The sequence below is a fragment of the Chelonoidis abingdonii genome, chromosome 2, assembly GCF_003597395.2.
Source record: "Chelonoidis abingdonii isolate Lonesome George chromosome 2, CheloAbing_2.0, whole genome shotgun sequence".
Lineage (NCBI taxonomy): Eukaryota > Metazoa > Chordata > Testudines > Testudinidae > Chelonoidis > Chelonoidis abingdonii.
The window spans coordinates 301,070,392-301,095,694 of record NC_133770.1 but is presented as its reverse complement, the minus strand read 5'-3'; the positions used below and the strand labels follow the sequence as shown (position 1 = coordinate 301,095,694).

Here is a 25,303-nt window from a genome sequence, read left to right as displayed (position 1 = left end):
GTTTACTCTTATCAGATCTTTGGAGGCTTTATGCCTTTCCTCCCTAACTTACCAGAAATAATTGCCAACAGTTCGCTAGTTCCTTTAGTCCTCTCAGGTGAATTTTATGAGACCCTGATGATTTAACTTAAATGCAGGTTCTCTGGGTGGTATTTATCCTATTATTTCCTGATTACCCCTTGGTAAGATTATTTTTATAGTGCTCCAGACGTGCATGACCCTTTCTAGACCAAGAGAAATGGACAGGTCCCTGCCCAGAGGAGGGCAGGATTGCATTTCAAGTACTGTGTAAATCTTTGCCTTCCTTTAGTGCTTTCCATCAGTAGATGTTGGAGTTTGGAATGAATTAATCCTCACAACCCACAACTATCCATTTTGTAGATGGCAAAACTGAGGCACAAAGAGGGGACATATTGCTCAGGGCTACTCGGGGTGGAGCTGGCAATAGACTCAAGGAGCCCTGACTCCATCTGCTCCTCAAAGGGAAGAGTGCCAAGTTTTTGAATCACCAAAACTATCTTCTTCAGCATGGAAGTGTTTCCCCTCAGGGCTCTGGGTGGATTCCATCTGGGTAGCTGCATTCTTCCAGCAATAATCTGCACACACACCTGTGAACTTACACTCTGTTAAGCAGCTGTTGTGTCCCATCCCAGAGATGGTGAGTGAAGTGTTCTCTGTTAGTATCTAATCATAAAGCCCTTTAAGTTCTTTTGAGGTAGACAAGAGAGCAGTATTCCTTTTCACCAGGTCTAGGATTTGTGAAGCCCTGTATGCTACTGTCAGGGTCTCTTTCCCACTTTGAACTTTAGAGTACAAACATGGGGATCTGCATGAACTTCCCTTAGCTTAATTCCTAGCTTAGATCTGATAACGCTGCCACCAACCAAAATATAGTGTTCGGTACACTCCTGTCCCCCCAAAACCTTCCCTGGGGAGACCAAGACCCAAACCCCTTGGGTCTTAAAACAAGGGGAAATAAACCATTCCCCTTCCTTTGCCCTCCCAGATTTTCCCCTCCCTGGGTTACCCTGAGAGATTACTGTGATTCAAACTCCTTGAATCTTAAAACAGAGAGGAAATTCACCTTCCTCTCCCTCCTCCTTTCCCCCACCAATCCCTGGTGAGTTCAGATCCAGGCCCCTTGGGTCTTACACGAGGACAAAAGCAATCAGGTTCTTAAAAAGAAAAGCTTTTAATTAAAGAAAGAAAAGTAAAAATTATCTCCGTAAAATCAAGATGGAAATGTTTACAGGGTCTCAGCTTTACCTAGACCAGAGAGATCCCCTTCCCCCTAGGCTAAGTATAAAGTACAGCAAACAGAGGTAAAATATCCTTCCAGCAAAATACACATTTGCAAATAAAGAAGACAAACATAAATCTAATCTGCTTTCTATCTATTACTTACTATCTTGAACCTGAGAGACTGTTTCAGTGAGACTGGAGAAATCTGGTTACATGTCTGGCTTCTCTTCATCCCAAGAGAGAACAAACAGCACAAAACAAAGACTTCCCTCCACCAAGATCTGAAAGTATCTTGCCTCTTGATTGGTCCTTTGGTCAGGTGTCAGCCAGGTTCACTGAGCTTGTTAACCCTTTACAGGTAAAGGAGACATTAACCCTTAACTGTCTGTTTATGACAGCTACAGAACAGCTTCCTGTTCTCTTGCCCTCACCAGAGTCTTTGGGAAAATTGCTCTCTGGGTTTTTTTTTTTTTTTTAATGGAGATATCCTGTCTCCTAGACCTGGAAGGGTCATCAAGTCCAGCCCCCTGCCTTCACTAGCAGGACCAAGTACTGATTTTGCCCTAGATCTCTAAGTGGCCACCTCAAGGATTGAACTCACAACCCTGGTTTTAGCAGGCCAATGCTCAAACCACTGAGCTATCCCTCCCCCCAGTGTTCAGTTCTGACCTGGGTTCTCCTCCTCCATTTTCTTTTCTCCTTGTACAGCAACCAAGATGACTACCAGCTTGTGCGGAAACTTGGCCGCGGCAAATACAGTGAAGTCTTTGAAGCCATCAACATCACCAACAATGAGAAAGTTGTGGTGAAAATCCTTAAGGTAGGTGTGTTGGGTGGGGGGCTGTGAACCCCACCCTGTTCCCTACCTGGTGCTCCCTGTTCACCCCTTCCCGGTGCATTTGAAGTATGTGCTACTGATCTTTGGGTGATGGATCCTTTGCTGAGGAAGGCTGTAGTCATGAGATGGGAAGGGAGAACTTTTCATTGTCTGAACCATCCTCTTCTCCCTATCTATAGCTCCGAGAGCTGATGTGACGAAGAGTCCGTGGGAGGGGCAGGCAGATCAGCACACGTTCCCTGTGCTCCTCCTCATATTGAAACCCCACATGTTCCCTCTTTGCCCTTCTTCTCCACCATCCACTTACCCTGCAGTCACTGTCAGAGCTTCTGAGGCTGGGCTGTGGGTGTGTCTATTAACACATGCCAGTCTCTGCCCCACTTGGAAGTGCTGCGGGACACCCCCCCACACACAAACAGCCACGACTTTCGTACCAGAGGCACCAGGCTTTGTTGCTGCAATCTAAAATTATAGGAGTAGGGGTTGGCCATGACTGTAGCGGGGTTTGAAAGAGAATGAGGTAAATTCATGGAGGATAGGTCCATCAACGGCTATTAGCCAGGCTGGGCAGGGATGGTGTCCCTAGCCTCTGTTTGCTCAAACCTGAGAATGACCAACAGGGGATGGATCACTTGATGATTCCCTGTTCTGTTCACTCCCTCTGGGGCACCTGGCATTGGCCACTGTTGGAAGACAGGATACTGGGCTAGATGGGCCTTAAGTCTGACCCAGTATGGCCATTCTTATGTTCTTATGATATACTTGGTTGAAACGTCCGCTCTCCTCCCCCGAGATGGCTGCATCTCGGTGCTGTGTGTGGAGTTTATGAATGCAGTGGTGTGTGAGCATTGAGGCTCCTCAGTTGCCACTTCAGTAAATCACAGCAGCCCTGAAAATCCAGCATTAAATCATAGAATATCAGGATTGGAAGGGACTTCAGGCAGTCGTCTGCGGGGAGGGATAGCTCAGTGGTTTGAGCATTGGCCTGCTAAACCTAGGGTTGTGAGTTCAATCCTTGAGGGGGCCATTTAAGGATCTGGGGCAAAAATCTTTCTGAGGATCGGTCCTTCCTTGAGCAGGGGGTTGGACTAGAGACCTCCTGAGGTCCCTTCCAACCCTGATATTCTATGAACTCCTTGCTCAAAGCAGGACCAATTCCCAACTAAGTCATCCCAGCCAGGGCTTTGTCAAGCCTGACCTTAAAAATCTCTTAAGGAAGGAGATTCCACCCCCTTCCCTAGGGAACCCATTCCAGTGCTTCACCACCCTCCTCATGAAAAATCCACAAGCTGAGAACAGTATAGGTCCCCACGCCCAGAGGAGAAACAGTAACTGTGTCCTCGCTCCCAGGAGCTGAAACCTGATTGCAGCTCATTGTTGCAATGGCTCCACACCACACACAGTGTGTTATGGCAGCTCCCTTCTCCGTGGGGAGGAACGCAGACTGAGCAGTACTTCAGAGACTGTCTTCAGCCCATATCCTCCATGTGGGTTTTTCATGCTGTCTGCCCAAGTCATTGTGGCAAACGGGTCCAGTGAGGCATGTGTGGTGGTAACACTCTGATTTTCTCTTTTGTAGCCAGTAAAAAAGAAGAAAATCAAGCGTGAGATTAAGATCCTGGAGAATCTCCGAGGAGGCCCCAATATTATCAGCCTGCTAGATATAGTCAAAGACCCTGTGGTAAGAAGCATGGGCTGGAAGGGAGGGGGTTAAAGATGAGACGGAACCATAGTGGCCTAGTCTGCGCAGACTAATGCTGGCCATGGTCTCACCCCGTGATTCCTACGTCAAACTCAGTGACCTGTGGCGGAGCTGGAACATGTTTCTTGACCTTGTGGCAGTGGCACACCTCCCACACAGGGAGTCATGGGCAGAGAGAGCCGGCTGGGCCATATGTTCAGTCCTCTAGTCATGGGTGGTGGGGGAAGCCTCTTGCACTGCATCAGTGATCCCTCTGGCTGAGTCAGGAGCCATGGGGTAACAGGGGGGCCTGCGTGCAGCCCTCTAGCGCCCAGGTAAAGGAGGCTGTGTGTCATGGGGAGGGGGTATCCCCAGGTCACCTTCTGCTAACTGAGCCGTTTTCCTCCTGGAACATCTGCTCTCTCGGCCCGTTTTGTGGGTCACTGGCAGGCGACTCTGCCATGGGGCAGACTGCCTTGCCCACCAACCTGCAGGTCAAGAACAAGCTGATTTTGAACGCACCCTCTTAGGAGCCCTTCTAGTTTGCTAATGAACAAGAGAGGCTCTAGGATCCTCACCTCAGAGCTTCTGTCTGTGCTCTAGGTGGCACTTCCCACACTCGGAACGGGCCGGACTGACGGCTTCGCGGGGAAGGGTGAAGGAGGTGGAGAAACAGGACTCCTCAGGCCCTGGCTCTGGATTGTTTTATAGACGGGCTGGTTGTCTTGAACCCGGACACTTGCTCCTGAACTGACACCTTTAATGTAGCACGTTGCAGTAGGGAACAGATGTGATCTTTGTAGCACATGATCTTGCTGACCCCTTGCAAAGAAGGGTTCACAGTGGAAGCACTGGCTGGACTTAAAGTGAGGTTACAGTGAGAAAAGTGACAATATAATAATGGTTCACTTCTTATGCCACATGGCAACCTCCTTTGTCTGTCACACCTGCCTCTGGTACTGGCCAAAGGGGCATTTACCCTTCCCATCCCCACCGAGCCAGGGCAACGCTGGGAGTCAGCAGGGTTCCATTCTGCCTTGTGCCAGCTTGGTTCCTGGTGCCAGCTCCTTAGTCCCAGTGGTGATGTAGGGAACAGGAGGAGTCTGGCTGGCTTTGAGAGTCGAAGGGAAACGTGTGCTTCTGACAACCAAACTACTGTTTTTTCACGTGAGAGCTGAGCATGCAGGATCTGGAGGCTGCCAAGAGAGGGCAAATCTTTGAGCCACCAGGTGGCTTTTTGGAGCAGAGCTGTACTGTAACCCCAGCAGTGCTGGTAGACACCACTGGGGTAAATCAGACCTCAACTGGATGCAGTGTCTTCCTTCATTCCTGCCCTACACTGCTTTGTAGTATTGCTGTTAAATACTTGCTGCATCCCACCCCAGAGGTGGCTGCATTTCATTGGCTGGTGAAGTGATTAATATATATGTATGCATGTGCTTTTTGTGTTATGGGATGTGCAGTACCACAACGTGGGGCACTACACACACAGCTGGAGATGATCCTGGCCCAAGTGGCTTTCCAGTCCAGTTCTCTGGTGTAGCTCTGTGCAGTGTGATGCTGCTTGGGAAGCTCCTCAGGACCCTTTGAGAGGGAGAGTGAAGGGTTCTGGGTCCTAAATAGGGCAAGAGACCTGCTCCTTGTATCTGCCTTGCTAAACCCCTGGCTGGCTCTGTTCTCTGTGTGCAGGACTAAACCACTTTCTTTTCTTTCTCTGCCTTGGAATGGCTGGTGCTGCCGCGCAGTCTCGCACGCCTGCCCTGGTCTTCGAACACGTCAACAACACAGACTTCAAGGTGAGTGAGCTCCAGCCACCTGCAGGTGTCCCCTGTAATATCAGGTCATGCTCAGAGTCTGGCCCAGCACGTAACTTGTGTGCCCAGCCTCATGCAGGGGAGGGAAGGCCTTGAGTGGGCCTCTGCTGCCGAGCCCAACAGGGCCACAGACCTGGTTACTGTCACCCTTCAGTGCAAATGGGCCGGGAAATGCTGCCGCTGCAACCTCAAGTCATCACCGACTCCCTCAGGGATGTGCTGGTGCTGTTGACTAAAGGGGCTTAAAATCTGGGGGAGGAACCCAGGAGCCTAATGCAAGGGGCAGGAGTTGCTGCACTGGATTGATCTTGCCGGTATCCCTCCAGCTCTGTCACACTGTTCAGAGGAGGAGCCTACCTCCACCCTGTACCCTGTCTCTGGCAGTGGCCTGTGTGTGATGCCTTAGAGGAAGCTGACAGCCACTAATGCAGTTGGCCAAATGCATATTTGGGCCTTGGGACAAGGCTTCCAGCATGTTCACAGTGGAAAAACGAGCGTGTATGATCAGGGGGTTGGACTAGATGACCTCCCGAGGTCTCTTCTAATCCTATGATTCTATGATTCTTAGTCCTTGTTGTGAGAGTAAACGATGTTGTGGTTACACCCCTCTCTGTCCCCAGTGGTGTCTCCTGCATGTTACAGTTGGTTCCTGTTTCCTGTGTGCCAGGGGCTCATCTCTGACCTGTCTCAGACAGGCGCTGTCTTCCCTCGGTGGGTTGTTCAGCACTGCCAAGCGTTCTTTTTCCATCCCGGTTTGTCTAGCTCAGGGGTTCTCAAACTGTAGGTCGGGACCCCATTTTAATGGGGTCACCAAGGCTGATGTTAGACATGCTGGCGTCCAGGCCAAGTCTCACTGCCTGAGGTTAAGCTTACATGCTCCCCGCCCAGGGCTTTGGTTCCCCCGTCCTGGGGTCGTGTAAGGGGGTCACAGTGCAATGAAGTTTGAGACCTGCTGGTCTAGCTCCATGCTCAGTGCCAGGATCTAGTAGCACCAAGTTCTCCCTGTTCCTAGGCCTAGGACAGGAGCATCTTGCTCCATCTTCTCTACCTCCCTTGCACGAAGTGGAAGTACTGGAGTGTGGCTGAAGGCCTCTGTGGGTTGAGGGGTTGACCAATTTATGGGTTCAGCTCCTCTTCTGTTGGTGTTGGTGGTTCCTGGTTGTAACAGTTGGGGCACAGAGCAGGCACTGTGGGCTGTGCACTAGAGATCTACCAGGGTATGAGAGTTACAATCTTAAGACCCCAGAATGGCCTGAGTCCAGCCCCAATCCTTCAAGATCGCTTCTCCCCCTGGGCCCCATCCAGGAGCATTCTCAGTTGGTTGGCCAGGCCTGGAGTTTCAGAGCCTGAGGTCTGAACACAAAAGTCCTCCTCTGTTGTGCAATTCCTGTTGTTGTGCAGGGGGCTAGCAAGCCCCGACTTGCTATGTGGTGTGCAGCGGCGCTGTTGTGCCAATAGACGTGCATGTCACTCCCCCAGAGCTTACAGGAGACGATAAGATGCTGTGCACAAGCGTGTGGGGCATTTCATTAACTGCGCTCCGATTTCTCACTTGCAGCAATTGTACCAGACGCTATCTGACTTCGACATTCGATTCTACATGTATGAAATCCTAAAGGTGAGTGCCCTGAGACAGAGGGACCTCGCCTGTCTTCCTAAGGTGATGGGTGGGTGCTCTGTATTGCAGTGATCGGGGGTGAGGTGCTACGTCTCCTCCTTGTAGTCAGAGTGCAAAGGCAGGAGGCAGGGCACAGCAGCCAGTTGGCTACACAACCCCCCTGAGTTGGTGCCAGCTGTTCACATGTGATGGCTTCCTGAGCAGCAACGCAGGAGCTCACAGGTAAATCCCAGGCAGGGCAGAGGAAGCAGGCTGTAGAGTTTGTTGGTGAGTGGAACGATGTCTTGGGATGTGGAGGTCCCGTGACCCTGAGAAACCATCCATCCTCCTTCCCCACTTCAGGCCCAGTATCAGAGTTGGCGTTAGTTGCAAGCAGCTTGCATGGGGAAGCGTGTGGTTTTCTAAGCTGGCTGGCCAGCATGAAGAGGGGGTATCAGCGCTTTATCTAGGTGTTACCTGGTCCCGCATTACAACCATCACCTGTCCTGCCACAGACTGGCCAGAATCCCACTGTGCAGCTCCTTAGTCACAGGAGGCACCTGTGAAGGGCTATCGGAATGCGGGGGCTTGAAAAGCAAGACAGAAATGAAACCTAGGTCTCACCCTTGGCACTGGGCTGGACCAGTAAGAGTCTGGGACTGAGAATTGGACCTGGGCGAAGGGTCAGCTTGGGAAACCAGAGATCAGGGCTGGGGTGGAACTGGCACCAGTGCAGCAGGTGTAGCCAAAGTGCAGACCACTGTAAGGTCTTTAATGCTGCCTGTGGCTACTGGGGGGTTTAATAGAGCATCCTGGCAGAGCCCTCCTCTAAGTGAGTTTGGTAACAAAGGAGCCTGGTTTTCCTCCCACAGGCATGGTCGGAAGCAGGAAAGTATATTGATTGGGTGATCAATCCTATGGGCTTATCTGGGGCAGTAAAAGGGCCTGCACCTGAACAAAGCCCGGAGAATGTGTGGGCTCAGATCTCGGGGTTCGTGTCAGTGAAGCGGTGACTGCTCTTCCTGCTGCCTGGGTGTTCAGCCCATGAAGTTACTGCGGTTGCATGGCCCGTGACTCTCTCCCTCTGTTACAGCTGCTGCCAAACTTTACATTGCACTTAGTGTGTCCAGGTACGCAGGGGGATTTGCCGGTCAGTGACATGACGCTGCCTCTCTTGTTCTGTTCCCAGGCATTGGATTACTGTCACAGTATGGGGGTCATGCATAGAGACGTCAAGCCACACAATGTCATGATAGACCATGAGCACAGAAAGGTAAGGTGGGGCCTGCCACAGGCTGGCCCACAAAAATCCTGCAATTGAACATGCCTTTCTTTCCCTTCTTCTGCCTGAGACCCGCTGCTGAGCAGCACCGGATAGCTCACTTGTGTGTGTTTGATGTAGTGTGATGAGGAAAGGAGCTGCTGCTGATCCGACCCCCGCCCACGGTATCTGATGCAGCAGTGAGCAGAGACCATTAGCCTTGTCTTCCAAGCTCAGTTTCCAAGTCCCAGTGAAGAAACCTCCTGAAAACTGCAGAGCAAAGAGTCCTCTTGCACACTCGTGTGCACATGTGCTCATGCTTCTCCTTTGTGCTCCCTCAGGCTCATTTACACGCCGGGCCTATCCTGATCAGAAACTCAGCGGCAGTTTGCTCTGCTGTGGTTTTAATAGCATTGCTTCCCTTGGACAGGCGGTTGAGTTAGTGCCGCTTGGGGCTCATATGCTCACAGCCCTTTCCCTGCGCTGTGCTCCAGTCTCTCGCTCCCACCTCCTACAGGGAGGATGTGGCAGCAGTGGGAACCAGGGGCTGGTGGTATGCAGGCAGCGAGTGGATTCGACTGGAGCCTTGCTTGGGAACAGACTGACCAGCCCTGGCTATAGCAGGTCCCCAGCAGGCTCCAGCCTGGGGTGATGAATTTGCAGCTGTCCCCCAACACTCCTATTTGTCTGGGGATACAGGTGCCCATAAAAACCACACCTGTGTCTAGTAAACTCGGTTTTATTTGCCACCTGTTTGTCAGTAACTTGGGCTTGTAACTGTAACTTTAGATTGCTCCCAGAGCCTTCGTAGTGAGCCGCCATCTGGGACCCTGAAAAACCCCAAGACTTCAAAGGGAGGCTGCTCGGAGAGCTGTGCTGGTCATTCTTGTGGGGTGCATGTCAAGGTCAAAACCACCTATTGCCAGCAAACTCCTGTGATCCTTAGCAGGGAAAGAAAGTTCTCTCTCAGGGGCCATGTTCTGCCACTTCCTTCTGCTGGGGAAGTGAGGCCAGACCCACCTGTTCCAGGTCACTTCCCTTTCAGTTTATCCACAGCACCTTCCCATCTCTGCCGCTGACTTACTGCAGGGCTTTGGGAAAGTCATTTCCCCTCTGGGGCTAATATTGACCTACTTCAAGGGGCTGTTTGTGAAGCTTGGTGGGAATTTGCTCACATTTAGAAAGTGCTTTGAGATTCTATATGTTGTATTAATTGAGATGGAACAAATGAGCCCAAAGGTGTAACGTGACCCGAAACTGTCCAACACAGGGGTCCCCAATGCGGTGCCCGCAGGGGCATCTAAATGCACTCACGTCCTGGCCGGCGGTGGAGCATCTGCCAAAATGCTGCTGAATTTCTGCGGCATTTCGGCGGTGACTCGTCTCAATAATGCCACTTACCGCTGACAAGCGACGTCATTGAGAGGCGTTGCCGAAATGCCGCAGAAATTCGACGGCATTTCGGCGGATGCGCCAGATGAAAAGGTTGGGGACTGGTGGTCCAACACTAAACAGTGTTAAGCAGAGTTGGGGGTTTGGTACACAGAGAGCTGCCTGCTTAGTCCCTGGCAAACACCCCAGTAACACACTTTGTAACCTTTCCCGAAGGATATGGAAAAGGAGGAAAACCATTTGAATGTCAGGTGATGGGTAAAGCTTTCATTTCAGTAACATCCCTTGTTTCCTTTCCTTCTAGCTGGACAGAGATTTTCAGAAGGAAAATGCCCCTGGTCTGACAGCCTCTTAGCTGTTGTTAGAGATTGGAATGACTGTCCTTTTGGGGAAGAGAGACCTTGGTAGAGATGGGCTGAAGTTGCTGCTAAAGTCCAGTCCCGTTTCATAAGAGAGAAATGACGACAAACACGCACGCAAGGGGAATGCAAAGCAACAAAGAGAGCAGATGCAGCTTCTGTCTCTGGTGTTCTCTGACTTGCAACCTCGCGGCTGGAAAACACTGGCATGGCAGTGATCAGCTGCTCCGAGACTTGGCAAACTTTGGAGCAGCATTGGGTGTTCAGGGCATTGCATTTAGCTGCCTTTCTGGTCACAAAATGTCCAGTCTTGTCTGACTATGCCAGACGCTCATTAGACAGCAGGCAAAAGGAGAGGGCTGGGAAGGAGAAGAAATAAGGTAGGGAAGAAAAAGGACACGGGGTGGAGGGGGAGACACATCTTTGAGATTTAGTGGTGATGTCGTCAGTTTCCCCCTCTGGCCTGGTCTGGTCAGGACATCTCTCAGGGCTAGGATGTAGCCTGTGGGGATGGCAGCCATAATGGTGAAGCTTAGTCTTCCCCTCCCCTTGTCTTGCAGTCAGCGTCACGATGGCAGCTTTTTCCCCAAAAAGTCTCCTTTTGAGGACCCCAAAAGGGAGAAATGGTGGAAAACCCCTTCCCTCCCCTCCTTATTTTGTTCACCGATTAGGCCTAATTTCTGACATTCCAATTTTGTTCACTGATTTCAGGTCCCACCCTTCTGGTTACCAGCCATGATCTTAACACAGTCCTTGAGTTGCGTCCGGGGCTAATTCAGTCTGTCTCCAGTTGCGCCTTTTCCCATCAGCGTTTGTTGTTCTAGGTTTCTGTGACTCTTTATAAACTTTCTCGCAGGTCTGACAGGTACACTTACAATTAGGGTGCATTTGTAGGCCCAATTATCACAGTGTCTGGTTTTCCGCTGCGGTTCCTGCATCCCCCTGGCCTTGGGATCCCCCTGGGGAAGGGCAGAGTGCTGGCTGTACAAGGCACTCCGGACCTGGCCCAGTAATGGGGCTGTCTCTTTCCCACTGCAGCTGCGACTGATAGACTGGGGCCTGGCTGAGTTCTATCATCCTGGGCAGGAGTACAATGTTCGTGTGGCCTCCAGGTATTTCAAGGGACCGGAGCTCTTGGTAGACTACCAGGTACGTTAAGAAGCCGAGCAGGTGAACAGTGCCAGCTGCTGGCCGTGTCAGTCCTTGCAGTGATTGCGCAGCCTTTGTACAGGTCGGGGCTCCTGTTCCTCGTCGGCTCCTTGGGGGGAGTGGAAATACATGCTTGCAGGCGGTGGGGGTGCAGCTGTTCTATCCCCCCAGACACAGCATGGAGGGCTGGGCACTGTCTGTGCAGCTTTCCCCTAAGAAGGGGTGTTACAGGTTAAGACATTGGGGCTGCTTCTCAGAGAAAAGAGAGACTGTGGCATCAAACTAGAATCTGTCCAAGGGGTGAAAGGGGAGGGGACCTGGCCAGGATGAGGCCATGCTGAAAGGTGTGTTGGGGGGACAAGCGAGGCAGTGAATATAAACGAGTGCGACACAGCTGGGAGGGCTCCTCCGGGAGGAGAAAGGAAAGTGGTAGAAGAGTGACCATGAAATGCAGGTGAAACCCAGGCCTGAGAACAAGAGACTGCGGGCCCTGGGCTAACAGCATCTTGGAAGGGGAACTGTCAGCCAAACTGATACCCCCTGTTCTCTGCCAGAGGCTGAGGGATCTCCTTGGGGTTTGTGGTGCTGGAGGGCAGGGCCTGATCTCTCCTGAGCCAGTGGTAGCTGGCTGGGGGTGCTTGAGCTGCTGCTGACTCCCACCTCTCTCCCCTTGGCTTTTCCAGATGTATGACTACAGCCTGGACATGTGGAGTTTAGGCTGCATGTTGGCCAGTATGATCTTCCGGAAGGAGCCCTTCTTCCACGGCCATGATAACTATGACCAGGTGAGCTGAGGGTGTCGGGGCGCAGGACCCCACACAGCCCCTCCTTTACCCTCTAGCTCTCTTTCTGCACAAACCAGGTGAGACTCGGTGGATGAGAGAGGAGTCTAAAGAATGCGTCAGTGCTCTGTTCTCTAAATTATCGACTCCGGCAGCCCTGCCTTGCCAGCAATCCTAGAACAGACCAGCCACCAGCTCTCCCGAGCAATCCTAGGGCAACAGACTGGCCCTCTAGAGAACCAGGACAATAACCACCTGCACAAGCAGGCGTGCAATATCCCACCAGTGTGTGCAGCCTCGTGTGCGCGGCACCCAAAGATAACTAGGGGGCTGCACCCAGGGCTTAATTTGTAATGAAATGGGGGCCAGGTTCAAGCAATTGTTTTATTTTCATAAATGAAGCTGCCAGGCCTGGCGACGCCAGGGCTCTGAACCACCGGGCCCGGTGGCGCCGGGGCTCAGCCCTGGCAAGCCCTGGCACAGATTAAGCCCTGGTCGCACCCTTTGTTGCTTCTGTAGGCTGAGTTCATTGCACGTACCAGGGTCTTGTTGCATCCCTCCATTCTTCCACAAGCTCCCTGTGTGCCACTTTCCCATACCCCTGTATTTCAGCGACTCCCTGCAGCCCAACTCTGCCCCTCCATCATGCTGGGGCACCCACTGCTCCCCCCACTGTTGCTTCTCCTGGGAGATGAACATGTCAACACACTGAGTCACTGTCGGAAGGATGGGTGAAGCTGAGGTGGGGGTGTTAATGACAAACCTCAACTGATTCTTTGAGCTATAGACAACTGCCAAGGTGCTCAAGACGGTGGCTCTGTGCCCCCCCCGTTTTTCCCCCACACCACTAGAACTCTGCCCGCTGAAGCCGAGAACGTTCCTTGACATGGGCTGGAGAAGGCATTCCCAAGTTAATGCTCCATCTGAACAGAGAAAGGCCATCCTTGAGCAAAGGGCCTTACGTCTTAGCTGACAAACGTGTGCGTCTAAGGCTCGTGTCAGGGCTACACTACAAACGTGCATCGGCGCAGCTGTCCCGCTGTAGCGCGTCTGGTGAAGATGCTCTAAGCCGATGGGAGACAGCTCTCTATTGGCTTAACCCACCTCGGTAGCTGTGTCACCCACAGCGCTGTCTACACGGGGGTTAGGTCGCTATAACTGCGTCGCTCGGGGGTGGATTTTTCACACCCCTGAGTGATGTAGTTATCCCAAAGTAAGTGTGTGGTGTAGTTCTGGTCTTGGAGTTCACGTATCCTGGCACGGCTGTGTTGGTGGGTGTGAAATAACCACCGCCCTAGTGCCATAGCTGTGCTGGCAACCTCCCAGCTGTGCTGACAACAGCAGCTCTGCCAACAGACGGGAGCTGCTATCAGCACAGCTAATGCTGCCTGGAGGTGCTATTCCTACGTGGGCTGGAAATCTCCTGCTGCTGGCGTCCATGCTAGGAGGCTAGTCTGGCATCGGCTCTGTTGTGCAGACATAGCTGAAATCATAGTGCCCTTCAAACCTTGCTGTCAGCCAGGCCCTGCACCTCCCCTGCACCCTCACTCGTCTCAGCTGGCCTGTCACCTCTGCTGTCAGCAGCAGCTGAGCAGAGACCCTTCACTGCACTCTGCAGATCCTCCACAGGCCCAGGTTCCTTCGCGGGCCCAGGGGAAGCCTACACGGGGCTCCCGTCTCCTGAGTCAGGGGGAGCAGCAGTAAACATGGATGTGCTGGTGTTACTGATGCCAGTGGTCTAGCTCTGTTGAATGCTGACCTTGGGCCTTGTAACCCACCCTCTTAGCCTCTGAAAGTAGGGGCCTGGTGTATCGCACCTCACTGGGGTGTTAAATCGGCTGTTAGCGGGCAGCCCCCAGAGGAATGTCCGGAAGGGTGGGGCGTGCTCTGGTTCCAAGCAGAGCCTCCCCCCGTGTGCATTGTCTGTATGTTGTCCCTGTAGCGCTTGGCACAAAGGCTCCCAGTGTCAGGCAGTGAAGGGCTGGGAGGCCTGCAGCTAGGCCTCGCGTTGTGTCTCTGTGCTCTGCTGCTGGATCACAGATGCTGGACTTGCTTGGTATGGAAAATCACATACAGCCCAGATGTGGCCTGGTGACCCTGGCCACGCAGGTAGGATTTGCCTACGTGCCGTTGGATTTAGTGGTTTTTCTTTCTCTCCCCTCCCTAAGCTTGTGCGGATCGCGAAGGTGCTGGGAACGGAGGACCTGTACGACTACATTGACAAGTACAACATAGAGCTGGATCCCCGCTTCAATGATATCCTAGGCAGGTGGGTGCCGGGGCAGCTGGAGTTCCTGACTCTCCTTCCCTCCCTGAATCTCCCCTGAGGATGTCCTGACCTAGCCTCTCCTCAGTGCAGGGAACTAGCAGTCTCACTGCACTGGCCACGCTTGACCCCTACGTGGGCTTTTCTCCAGCTGGTGAGGTGAGCTTTCCTCTGGCCTCTCAATCTGTGGGCTGGAGCTATTGCTGCAGGGAGTGGCGGTGCTTAAAGATAAGATTTACTCCCGGGTATTTTTAGTAGAAGTCACCGGCAGTAAACAAAAATTCACAGCCCGTGACCTGTCCATGACTTGTACTATATGTCACGGAGTCCCCGGGCACTGCTCTGGAACTGCTCCCTACAAAGCCAGGCAGGACTTTGGGGAGCCTCCTCTCTCGGAGCAGACTGTCTGCAGGGCAGGAAGCTCACACGTAGCATTCAGCATGTGCCCCTCCGTGCGCTTCCCACAGCGAGTCCACCCAGTCGGGGTCCTGGGAAAGCCACAGGGTCCTGCACCCCCACTGCGCAGTCAGACGTGACTCAGCCAGCCAGTAACACAGAAGGTTTATTTAGACGACAGGAACACAGTCCAAAACAGGTCTTGCCAGTACAGACAACAAGACCCCCCCTTAGTTAGGTCCATCTGAGGCCACAGCCCCGCTGGGAGGCCCGAGCCTCCTTGGGGCTCCCCTCCATTTTCCAGCCAGCTTCCAAAAAACTCCCAAACCCCCTCCAGCCCCTCTTCTCTGGGCTGTCTCTCTTTCCCAGGCCAGGAGGTCACCTGATCTCTCTGTCTCCCACACCTTTATCATCCCCTTGCAGGGGGGAGGGCCTGGCCATTAGTTGCCAGGCGACAGAGGGTTGGCCAGAGCTGAGCCTCCCCCCCCCTCCCCGCCCCCAAGGAACATTAAAACCAGTCCCACTTCATCACACTACATACCCCTGACTAACTCTTGGGTGCTCTGGGGCAGGGAGCGGCCCAGTACTGCCACTGGTGCTTGATGGAGGGGGCGGCACAGTGGCCTGAGACTGCCCTGGAGTCAGGTGCACTGGCTGCTGGGGCAGTCACGGGGGTCCTGGAAAGTCACAGAATCCGTGATCTGTGACAGACTCACACCCGGTGTCAAGCTCCAGGAAGATTAACTGAGGCTGCTTTAGCCCTTGAATGGGAGCCTTCCCCAGAAAACGGGGTTCAGGAAGGGTAATTCAGCGGGGGAGCTCTTCCCTCAGAGCATGTACCATCCCCCAGTGTGGTGCCGGGGGTGCCGGCTGTTTTCTGGGGAGGCCTCAAAGTGAGGCCCTGGGGTCTGGATTTCATTGGTAAACTTTGGGGACCTTAGACAAAGCTGAAGCATTGTCTAGGAGAACTACAGGGAATCTACCTCCACGCGTCGGAGAGAGGCTGCAGGTCACATACATGGGGGGCAGGAGACGTTATAAGCCGTGTACCTAATACCCTGCGCTTGGAAGCTCCATTCCCATGATTCCAGGTGGCTGTGGCAGCAGGTTCACGGAAGAACTCGTTTAGTAATAAAACCGAGACGCTAAAGCTCTCAGGACACCGAGATGATGGGTTAGCCCTCATGCCTAGCCAAATTCTGACTCAGGGCAGCATCTTCAGGGGAGTTCAGGGATCAGGGGAGTTCTCTCTAGCCCCTCAGATGAGACCTCAGCTCCCTGCAGAATAAAGCTGGTGATTTGGCTGAGGTAACCACATCCCTGCACTGGGCACCTCCAGAGTACTGGCTTGATGTAGCCGCGCTCTCCGTCCTGCCCTGGTGGGTGGCTGTGTAGAGCCACCTGCAGAAAGAACAGAAGCGGGAGCTGATGACCAAGTGTGTGCTGGTTTGGGATTAAGCGGAGCAGCAAGGCTGTCTGGTTCCTCCATCTCGGAGAGTCAGGGTCTCTGGCTGGGTGCTGTGCTTCAGGGGGTGTCTCATCTGTGGGGAAAACAAGGTACTGGACAGTTCAGGGAGTGTCACCATGCTGTGGCGGGTGCCTGCTATATGGGTAGGGCCCTACCAAATCACTGTCCATTTTGGTCAATTTCATGGTCATAGGATTTTAAAAATCATAAATTTCATGATTTCAGATATTTCTGTCTGAAAGGTCAGGGTGTTGTAATTGTAGGGGTGGTGTAGCGAGGTTATTGTGGGGAGAGGGCTTGTCGGATGGCCACCTTTACTTCTGCGCTGCTGCTGCTGCTGGCGGCGCTGCCTTCCGAGCTGGGCACCTGGCCAACAGGTGCCGTTCTCCAGCCCCCCAGCTCAGAAGGCAGCGCAGAAGTAAGGGTGGCAATACTGCGACCCCCCTAAAGTAACCTTGTCCCCGCCCTTGTGTCACAGAGTCACCGGGCGATGCTCTGGAACAGATCCCCACAAAGCCAGGCAGGACTTTGGGGAGCCTCCTCTCCCTTGGAGCAGACTTGTTCAGGGCAAGAAGCTCACACGGCTTCACCTCCTGGGTCTCTCCTTGGAGCATTCAGCATCCTCTGCCCCTCCGTGCGCTTCCCACAGCGAGCCCACCCAGGTGAGGTCTGGAGCCCAGGGCTGCACCCCGACTTCGCAGTCAGATGTGACTCTCAGCCAGCCAGTAACACAGAGGTTATTCGATGACAGGAACAGGGTTAAAACAGAGCTGTAGATATAGCGACTAACATGAGCACCGGACCCTCGGCTGGGTCCATTCTGGGGGCCAGTGAGCCAGACCCCATGTCTGCCCTCAGCCAGCTCCAGACTAACAACCCCCTCCAGCCCCTCCTCTCTGCTCAGTCCTTTCCCGGGCCAGGAGATCACCTGATCCCTTTGTCTCCAACACCTTCAGTTGGCACCTTTGCAGGGGAGGGGCCCAGGCCATCAGTTTGCTAGGAGACAGAGTGCCCGGCATTTAGGTGCACTGGCCCCTTCCTCTGTAGCAATCACACACCCTTATCCCACCACCTAGATACTTAAGAACTGCACAGGGGACACTGAGGCACCAACACAGTATTCAGAGCAAACATTAAGAACGTTACCAGTTCGTCACACCTTGTAACTCCCTTTTGCGTCAGGACCCCCAATTTAAGAAATGCTGCTCTCCCTATAAAATCTGTATAGTACAGGATAAAAGCACACACACGAGCAGATTTCATGGTTGGTGACGTGTGTTTCATGGCTGTGAATTTGGTAGGGCCCATGCATGGGGCTGCAGAGAGCCTGGGTGCCGATGGCTGGGGCGAGTGTTAGTGAGGGGGAGTTCCAGGGGCATGGGCTAGAGTGCAGCAGGCCGGGTTCCAGGCTGTCTGTCTCCCTTGCAGACATTCCCGCAAGCGATGGGAGCGCTTTGTGCACAGTGAGAACCAGCACCTCGTGAGCACGGAGGCACTCGACTTCCTGGACAAGCTGCTGCGCTACGACCACCAGACGCGACTCACTGCCAGGGAGGCCATGGAGCACCCATACTTCTGTGCGTAGGAGCAATCCCAGCCTCGCCTTCTCTCTCCTCTGGCCATTCTGTCCTGGCTGCCCCCATTCCCTCTCCCAGCCCTTGGATCTCAGTCCCTGCTCCGCCTCAAGCTGTGCACTGCTGGGACCTCCCCAGTCTCCTGGACAAGTGTCACTCTGGCCACGGCATGGCCAGCACCCTCCCGTGTCTGGGCAGCAGCCTTCTTTCTGCAGCTCCCCTTGGTGCACACACCTGCTCTGCAGCCCGCTCTGCCCTGGTCCCGCTCTATCACTGAGCAGCGTCTCTTGGCCCCTCTGGCAGCCCCATGGGTCAGTTCTTGGTCCTCTGCCCTTCTCTCTTCCTGCTCAGCCGTCTGCACTTTCCTTTCCTACCCAGGCACCGCACCTGTAAAACGATGACTGGCCATCAGAGTTGGGTGAAGCAAAGCGGCTTAGACATGCTGCTCCCTGTGGGGAGACACCAGCCCCACAAGAGCTGGATTCCCTCCCCTTTGCTGACACTACTATGTTGTCAGTGCCCAATGCAGATAAACTCCCCAGGGCAGGGAGTGAGTCACCTCCTGTCTCAAGCCCCATGCACACTGCTGCTGTAAGAATGAGTCTCTGCTGTTCTGTTTCATGGCTGCTGAGAGCCAGCGTTCCCGGGGGCACCTGCTGGCAGAGTGAGCTGGTTCCCTGTCTCTTACGGGAGTGGAGCATCCTGTCTTCAAGCACCCGGATTTCCCACTTGCTTCCCCCACCTTGGGTGTAGCTTCACCTTTGACCCTGCGTGTGGCTCCTCCCCTGTCTGTGGCCACCTGCCAGCACCTCCCACTGGCCTACGTGGTTGCTGCTGTCCGTGGCTGCAGGCTATCAGGGATGGTGAGCGAGACCCTCCGGAAGCACCCAGCCCTCTCCATGGGTTTGGAGTCTCTTGTGCGCACAGATGCTCGTCTTATTCACCCTTTCCCTTGCAGATCCCATAGCAAAAGATCCAGCCAGGATGGGCCCCTCAGCTGGACTGTCAGCCAGTAACACACCTGTCAGCGCCTCCAGTATGTTGGCAGGTAGGGTCCTGTGTTCTGGAGCCCTGTGGTACTGAGGAGGACTGACTCCGGTCAGGGAAGACGGGAAAGGCTGCCCTTCCTGTGCCACCCGCCTCACTCCCTCTCCAGGGAGCTGGATTGGCATTGGGGGCCCGGCCTTCGCACTAGAGTGGGGTAGGGGGTGCCATGAGGAGCAGCCTCTGGCCTATTCCCTCCCTGCCAGTGTTCCTTTGCTGCCTCTGCTGGCCTGACTTTCTAACCTCTCCCTGGTACAGGTCTTACCTCAATGACTGCAGCCCAGCCCATTGGCAGCTTGGCCGCATCGCCCATCATCTCCTCTCCAAACGCTCTGGGGTCGCCGGTTCCTGCTGCAGCTGGAGTGCCGCCCTGAATTCACTTCTCAGCTTCCAGCTTTGAGCCCCACCATGGCTGCGCTTGCCTCCTATGCTCCTGCCCTATTCCGCCAAGCGCTGACCCACTCTGCCATCTGTGAGCAGCAGCTTTCCAGAAGGCAGGAACCGGGGGGCTCTCTGGAATTTTATTTGTATTTCTGTTGAGTATGAAAAAAGAGCAAAAACATAGGTTCCTTTTTCCCTCTGTGCGGTAACGATCTCAAACTCTCTGGCTATGGCCGAAGGCTGATCTTGTTGTCTGTCCGGGTAAAGAGTTAGCTGCAATCTTCTCATGAGGATCATGGTTAGTGATGCAATGACAATGTAGAAATTTAAAATGGATAATAAAATTTATTTTCTATGTCCCTAACAGGACAGCATGGCTAGTGGCTTGGTGTGGGGCCAGGGACTTGAGCAAAAGCCTCTGAGTGGCTTGGTGTATCCTGGGCAGGGAGTGTCTCTCAGGCGACGACCACTAGCAAGGGTTGAGGATAGTAATGCTCCTTCTGGAGAACCTGGATTTTAAGGCCAGAAGTGGAACTGTTCTGATCACCTAGTCTGACCCCCAATTATCATTCATTCCCCTCTATTGCCATAGGCAGGGGCTGGAATCCCCTGGCGTGTCCCCTGGCTCACACCTCCATCTGAACGTACCGATCGGTTAGTATTTATCTGTTTTCTAGGCTGTGCCGAGGGAGCTGTGTGTGGAGTGTTTGCACTGGGAATCGTCCTGTTTGTCCCTCCTTCCTTGTGAGGTCCCAAAGTTCGGACTCCAGTCCCAGCCCAACATCTGCACAGCAGTTTTACAGCCTGAGCCCCGGCCAGCTGTGTAGACACCCTCTAAATCCAAGGACGGGAGGAAGCATAGGTCCAGGGTTACAGCTGGTGTCCTGAGGCTGTGCTGCAGCACTGATAGGGCTTTGCTGCTTTTGGCTTTTGAATCTGAAGCACCTGCTTCTGCAAACTCACCCATTGCTGCACACCTAGAGGGGAGCTGATGCTACCAAACTCTCTGGTATCTATAAAGCGAAGACTTCGTCAACCAGGCGTCTTCTCAGGGAACCTTCCTCTGTTAGCTGTTCCAGAGTTTGGGGCTGGAGACACTGGTGAGCAGTGGAGGTCTCAGTTTTCAGAGGTGACCTCTCTGCCACTAGTGATGGTGAGCAAAAATCTTCTGGTCCAGGAGCCGGGCACTGTGTAATCTCCTCAGTGAGGATAGATCTACCAAGAGCACCTTAAGCGGTTCGCAGACCCCACTATGTTCATATGCCTTCCGCGGCAGGGAGGGATGTTCCCTGTGACCTCTGTCCAGGGAAGATTTTGGGGTGCCGGTGCAGAGCATTGAGACCTGATGAGGCTGTTGCCACTTGCTGTCTTCTCCAGCTGATGGCTGCCACGGTTTCCTGGCACTTCCAGGAAGGACTGTGGCTGGCTTGGTGTTCAGGGGAAGGCTGCCACCTTCTTGCTATTTTTCAGGCCGATGCAGGTTGCCCTTCCAGCAGTGAGGAGGTTCTGGTGATGCCCAAACCCCTCCACCCGTGTCCAACAAGCAGGCATAGCTCAAGCCCTCCTCTGGAGCTCCAGGGGCAGTAAGAGCGTTTGAGCCCATTGTGCTATCTAGTCTGGCCTGCAGGTACAGGCTATAGAATGTCACCCAGTAATTCCTGCCTCAAGCCCCTAAGTTTGGTGGAGCGAGAGCATTTTCTTTAGACGTGTCCAGTCTTGACTGAAACGCCAAGTGATGGTGGATTCTCCGTGTCCCCAGGTCAGTTGTTCCAATAGTTACTTTCCGTCCATTTGGAAATTTTGCACCTTATTCCTAGTCTGAAGTTGTCTAACTTCATTTTCTACCCCTGGGTTCTTGTTCTGACTTCACCAGGTGAAAGACCCCTTAGCTATAGGAAATCTTCTCCCCATTGTAGGCTATGCTCCAGTCACCTCTTAATCCTCTCTGGGATAAGCTTCAGCTTCAGTTGTCTCACTCTAAAGCAGCTTTTCCAGCCCTCGAATGGTCCCTGTAGCTCTTTGCCAAACCCCCAGGGCAGCAGTAGAACAGGTGCCACCGCAGTAAAGGGGTAATTAGCTGATGCTGTCCAAACGGGCAGGAGGAGGAAGGGTAAATAGTGGAATGGCCTGTGCCTGTTTCCCTGGTGGGGGAAGAGTATGTAACGCTGCTCTCCTGCGCAGGGTGGAGCCTGCTTACCACTAGGATTTGAAACCCTGAGCCGGCTGTGTGACCTGCAGCTGGTTCGCTTCCGAACCGGGCCAAGGGCACATCTGTACACTCGCGTGCTCCGTACTCTCCATTTCCTCACCCTCGTGTTCCACCCAGACACTAAGTGGTGGGGGTCTAGTGACAGTGAGGAACCTTGGTGGGCCAGTCTGTATTCCACCTTGGTCCCACGGCCCGCCAGGGATAGTAGTTGGCGGCTCCTTCATGGAGCTGTGAGCACGGGCAAGTACCTGGTGCGGTTCACCTGTCCCTCTGCAGCATGAGGGAGACCCTGGCACATGACTACCTGGAGTGCACCAGGTTGCAGACTCTATTCTGGCTTGTGCCTGCCCACTTGCCAGAACTCAGCAGGACCACTGGGATTTGAAATGTCCCCCAGGGCCCAGGATGTGGCCTGTCCTCCCCTCTGACTTGGTGTTAATGGCCCCGGGGGTCTTTTACTCCTGTGGTGGTTTGCTCAGGAGTTCTCTCCTAGTGCTGCCTGTCTGAGGGGAGAGAAGGGGCCAAAGCCCTGAGCACTGGGTGTATGGAGTTCGTTTCTGCCCCTTCCATTAGTTACTCCTGGGGGGATTCTGGGCCAAAAATGAAAAATCCTGCACCCAGTATTTTCAAATTCTGCAAATTTTATTTGTCAAAATAACACAACAGAATCACACCAGTTTCAATTATTTTTGGTCATTTATTTCAAAATACAGATGACAAAAAAGATTCAGGAACTACATTGCTACAGAACCCGGAGTAATAATTCATTCAAACTACAGTACAGAACCGTATGTCCTGCACCCCTGATGCAGTGCGGGGGGGGGTCGGTGGCGGAACCGTATGTCCCTCCACCCCCTCCTCCCATTGCCATGTGGCTCTGTGCCCCCACTCAGCCAACCTCATGTCCCTGTTCCTCTCCCCGTCACCCTCTGTCCTGATGTGGTGCTGCATCCCCTCCCCCATCACCTTTGTCCCTGCACCTCCCTCTGGTGGCCCTGTGCCTCCACTCCCATTCAGCCCCTGCCCCAGTCTGTCTCTTCCCTACCCCCCGCCCCCGCCCCCTACGCTGTCTGTCTCCTGCCACGGGCGCTGGGAAGAAGGCAGCTCCTTCTCTTCCCCAGCTGGGAAAGGCAATGACAAGGTGGAGCATATAACTGCTCCCCCACTGGCCCTGGCCACCGATGTAAATGGTGGGTAATCAGAGTCAGGCAGCTACCCCATCCCCTGCTTCCCCTGCACTCAGCTCCTTGCCAGGCTGCCTGTGTGAGGGCACGTCCGGTCCCTCACCTCTGGGCCTGCTGATAGGGCAGTTTGCAGCAGCTCTGGGACTTTTCCAGCCCGAAGGGGGTGGGGGCTGCTAGACGCAAGGGAAGGGGCCTTGTAGGCAGTTGTACTGCACCCCTGACCAACGAAGCTTCCCTCCCAGGGGGCTGGCAGGTGCTGATGGTATCCCTGAGTGGCTGCCCAGCTCCAGCAGGCCTAGGTACCGTTGGTTGGAAGGTGCTAACTGCCCCTTGAGAGCAGCTGGCCAGGAGGGGTCAGCTCCTATCTGCCAGCTGGTGCCCTTGGTGTTCCTCTGCCCCTAGTGCTCCCCCTCCTCAGCGCCAGGGAAGGTCCCACCCCATGGCTGCCATAGTGGGCCCAGCGCACCTTACGCCAGCCCGTCCCACACTCAGCGCAAGCCGGCTGTGCACACAGCTCCGGCTCCCTAACCACTGGCTCTGGAACAGCAGCACCACCCGTTCCCTCGAGCCTCTGCCCAGGGCAGCTGCCTCTCCCCTGAACTGCTCTGGGTGCCCTTTGCTCTGCTCCTGTCCACACCCAGCAGCACCTGGAGCCTCTGCAGTGAAGGTTAATTGCTCTGCTGCTACTTGCTGGTCAGGCACTGATACAGGCTTCCCCCTCCAGGTCCGCTGGCAGCAGGGCTGGACTGAGGAGGCACCGAGCTGCTCTGCCTCACTGGAGAGGGGTCAGTGACAACTGCTCATTTCAGTTAACTGCCTCTAGAAACCCTTCCCAGGAGGGTGGGAGGAATCAGTGCAGAGAGGTGGCGGCAGGGGCAAAGCGCCAGCAACTGCTCTGCCCCTTTGTGCAGCCCTATTAATGCTGCACCCACTGCCCTGGCTGAGCTCCCTGCTGGGGGCTGGGACTGCAGCCACTGGCCCTGGGATGCTGCCAGGGGAGTATTGAAGGAGGTGGGGGGAGGTCCAGTCTCCTACTTTCAGCTGGAGCTGACCCTGCTCTGGAACTGCTCCCCACCAAGCCAGTCAGGACTTTGGGGAGCCTCCTCTCCCTTGGAACAGCCTGTCTGCAGGGCAGGAAGCTCACACGGCTTCACCTCTGTGGAGCATTCAGCATCCTCTGCCCCTCCGTGCGCTTCCAACAGCGAGTCTGCCCCAGCAGGGTCCTGGGGAAGCCACAGGGTCCTGCACCCCCACTTTGCAGTCAGACGTGACTCTCAGCCAGCCAGCAAAACAGAGGTTTCTTAGATGACAGGACCATGGTCTAAAACAGAGCTTGTAGGTACAGAGAACTGGATGCCTCAGCCGGGTCCATCCTGGGCAGGGCAGTGAGCCAGCTGCCCTTGTCTGCCCTCACTCCTCAGCCCCAAACTGACTCATCCTCCAGCCCCTCCTCCTCTGGGCTTTGTTCCTTTCCTGGGCCAGGAGGTCACCTGATCTCTTTGTTCTCCTTTAGCAGCCATTAGTTGCCAGGAGACAGAGTGCCATCCATTTGTTGCAGAGCAAAGAGCGAGTGTGCATAATCTCACCCCCTAGATACTTAAGAAATGCATATGGAAAACTGAGGCACCTACACAGTATTCAGAGGAAACATTTAAGAACAGTCCCACTTCATCACACCATTGACTTGTGCTTGTCCAGATTTTCTAATTAGTCCTGAACCACTTTTCTCCACAGAAGGCTGGTCACCTCCTCCCCATGCTGTGCTGCCCAGTGCAGCAGTCTGGGAACTGACCTTGTCTGTGAAGGCCAAGGGAGGGAAAAGAACCCAAAAAACAAGAACAACCCCCCCACACTTAAGCTTTTTCCATGTCATCTGTCATTAGGTTGCCTCCCCAATCTGTAAGGGTCCCACATTGTCCCTGGCTGCTTTCTTGTTGCTAACATACCTGAAGAAACCCTTCCCCTTGTTACTCTTAACATCTCTCGCTAGCTGTAACTCCAAGTGGGATTTGGCCTTCCTGATTTCACTCCTGCCTGCCTGAGCAATATTTTTATTCTCCTCCCTGGTCATTTGTCCAATCTAAGCTCACCCAAGATTTCTCTTGAAGCCAAGCTGGTCGCCTGCCATATTTGCTATTCTTTCTGCACATCGGGATGGTTTGTTCCTGCAGCCTCAGTAAGGATTCTTTAAAATACAGCCAGCTCTCCTGGACTCCTTTCCCCCTCGTTATTCTCCCAGGGGATCCTGCCCATCAGCTCCCTGAGGGAGTCACAGTCTGCTTTCCTGAAGTCCAGGGTCTGTATTCTGCTGCTCTCTTTTCTTCCTTGTGTCAGGATCCTGAACTCAACCATCTCATGGGCACTGCTGCCCAGGTTGCCACTCACTTCTATGTCCCCTGCCAATTCTTCCCTGTCTGTGAGCAGCATTACCTGAGCTGTGTCTACAATGCAGGCCCTGGTCCCTGCTCCAGCGCTAGGTGGCAGAGGGTTCTGGCTGCTCAGATCCAGAGGTTAAGTGACGTTTGCATTCACTAGATGGAATGAAAACATGGCCGAGGTGCAGGGCTGCACCACTTCCCTGCTCCCCTGCCACAGCCTAGACACTCCCCTTTAGCTGCCGTTAGAAGGCAGTTTGAGAGCGACGCTTGTGCCATGGAGACGGCCAT

General features: G+C 53.9%; 2 protein-coding genes across 2 annotated transcripts in view; both read left to right on the top strand.

The window, feature by feature from the left end:
• Nucleotides 1-19,608, top strand: part of LOC116828233 (casein kinase II subunit alpha-like) — a 40,339-nt gene extending 20,731 nt beyond the window's left edge. Inside the window, exons 3-13 of the mRNA XM_032786301.2 lie at nt 1,951-2,062; nt 3,660-3,761; nt 5,507-5,557; nt 7,134-7,193; nt 8,362-8,445; nt 11,223-11,333; nt 12,017-12,118; nt 14,284-14,384; nt 17,674-17,822; nt 18,778-18,867; nt 19,122-19,608. Coding sequence (XP_032642192.1) covers nt 1,951-2,062; nt 3,660-3,761; nt 5,507-5,557; nt 7,134-7,193; nt 8,362-8,445; nt 11,223-11,333; nt 12,017-12,118; nt 14,284-14,384; nt 17,674-17,822; nt 18,778-18,867; nt 19,122-19,237 — 1,078 coding nt within the window. The 3' untranslated portion in view covers nt 19,238-19,608. The remainder of the gene's footprint in view (nt 1-1,950; nt 2,063-3,659; nt 3,762-5,506; nt 5,558-7,133; nt 7,194-8,361; nt 8,446-11,222; nt 11,334-12,016; nt 12,119-14,283; nt 14,385-17,673; nt 17,823-18,777; nt 18,868-19,121) is intronic.
• Nucleotides 1-25,303, top strand: part of SLC52A2 (solute carrier family 52 member 2) — a 397,658-nt gene that overhangs the window by 70,285 nt on the left and 302,070 nt on the right. The window lies entirely within an intron of this gene.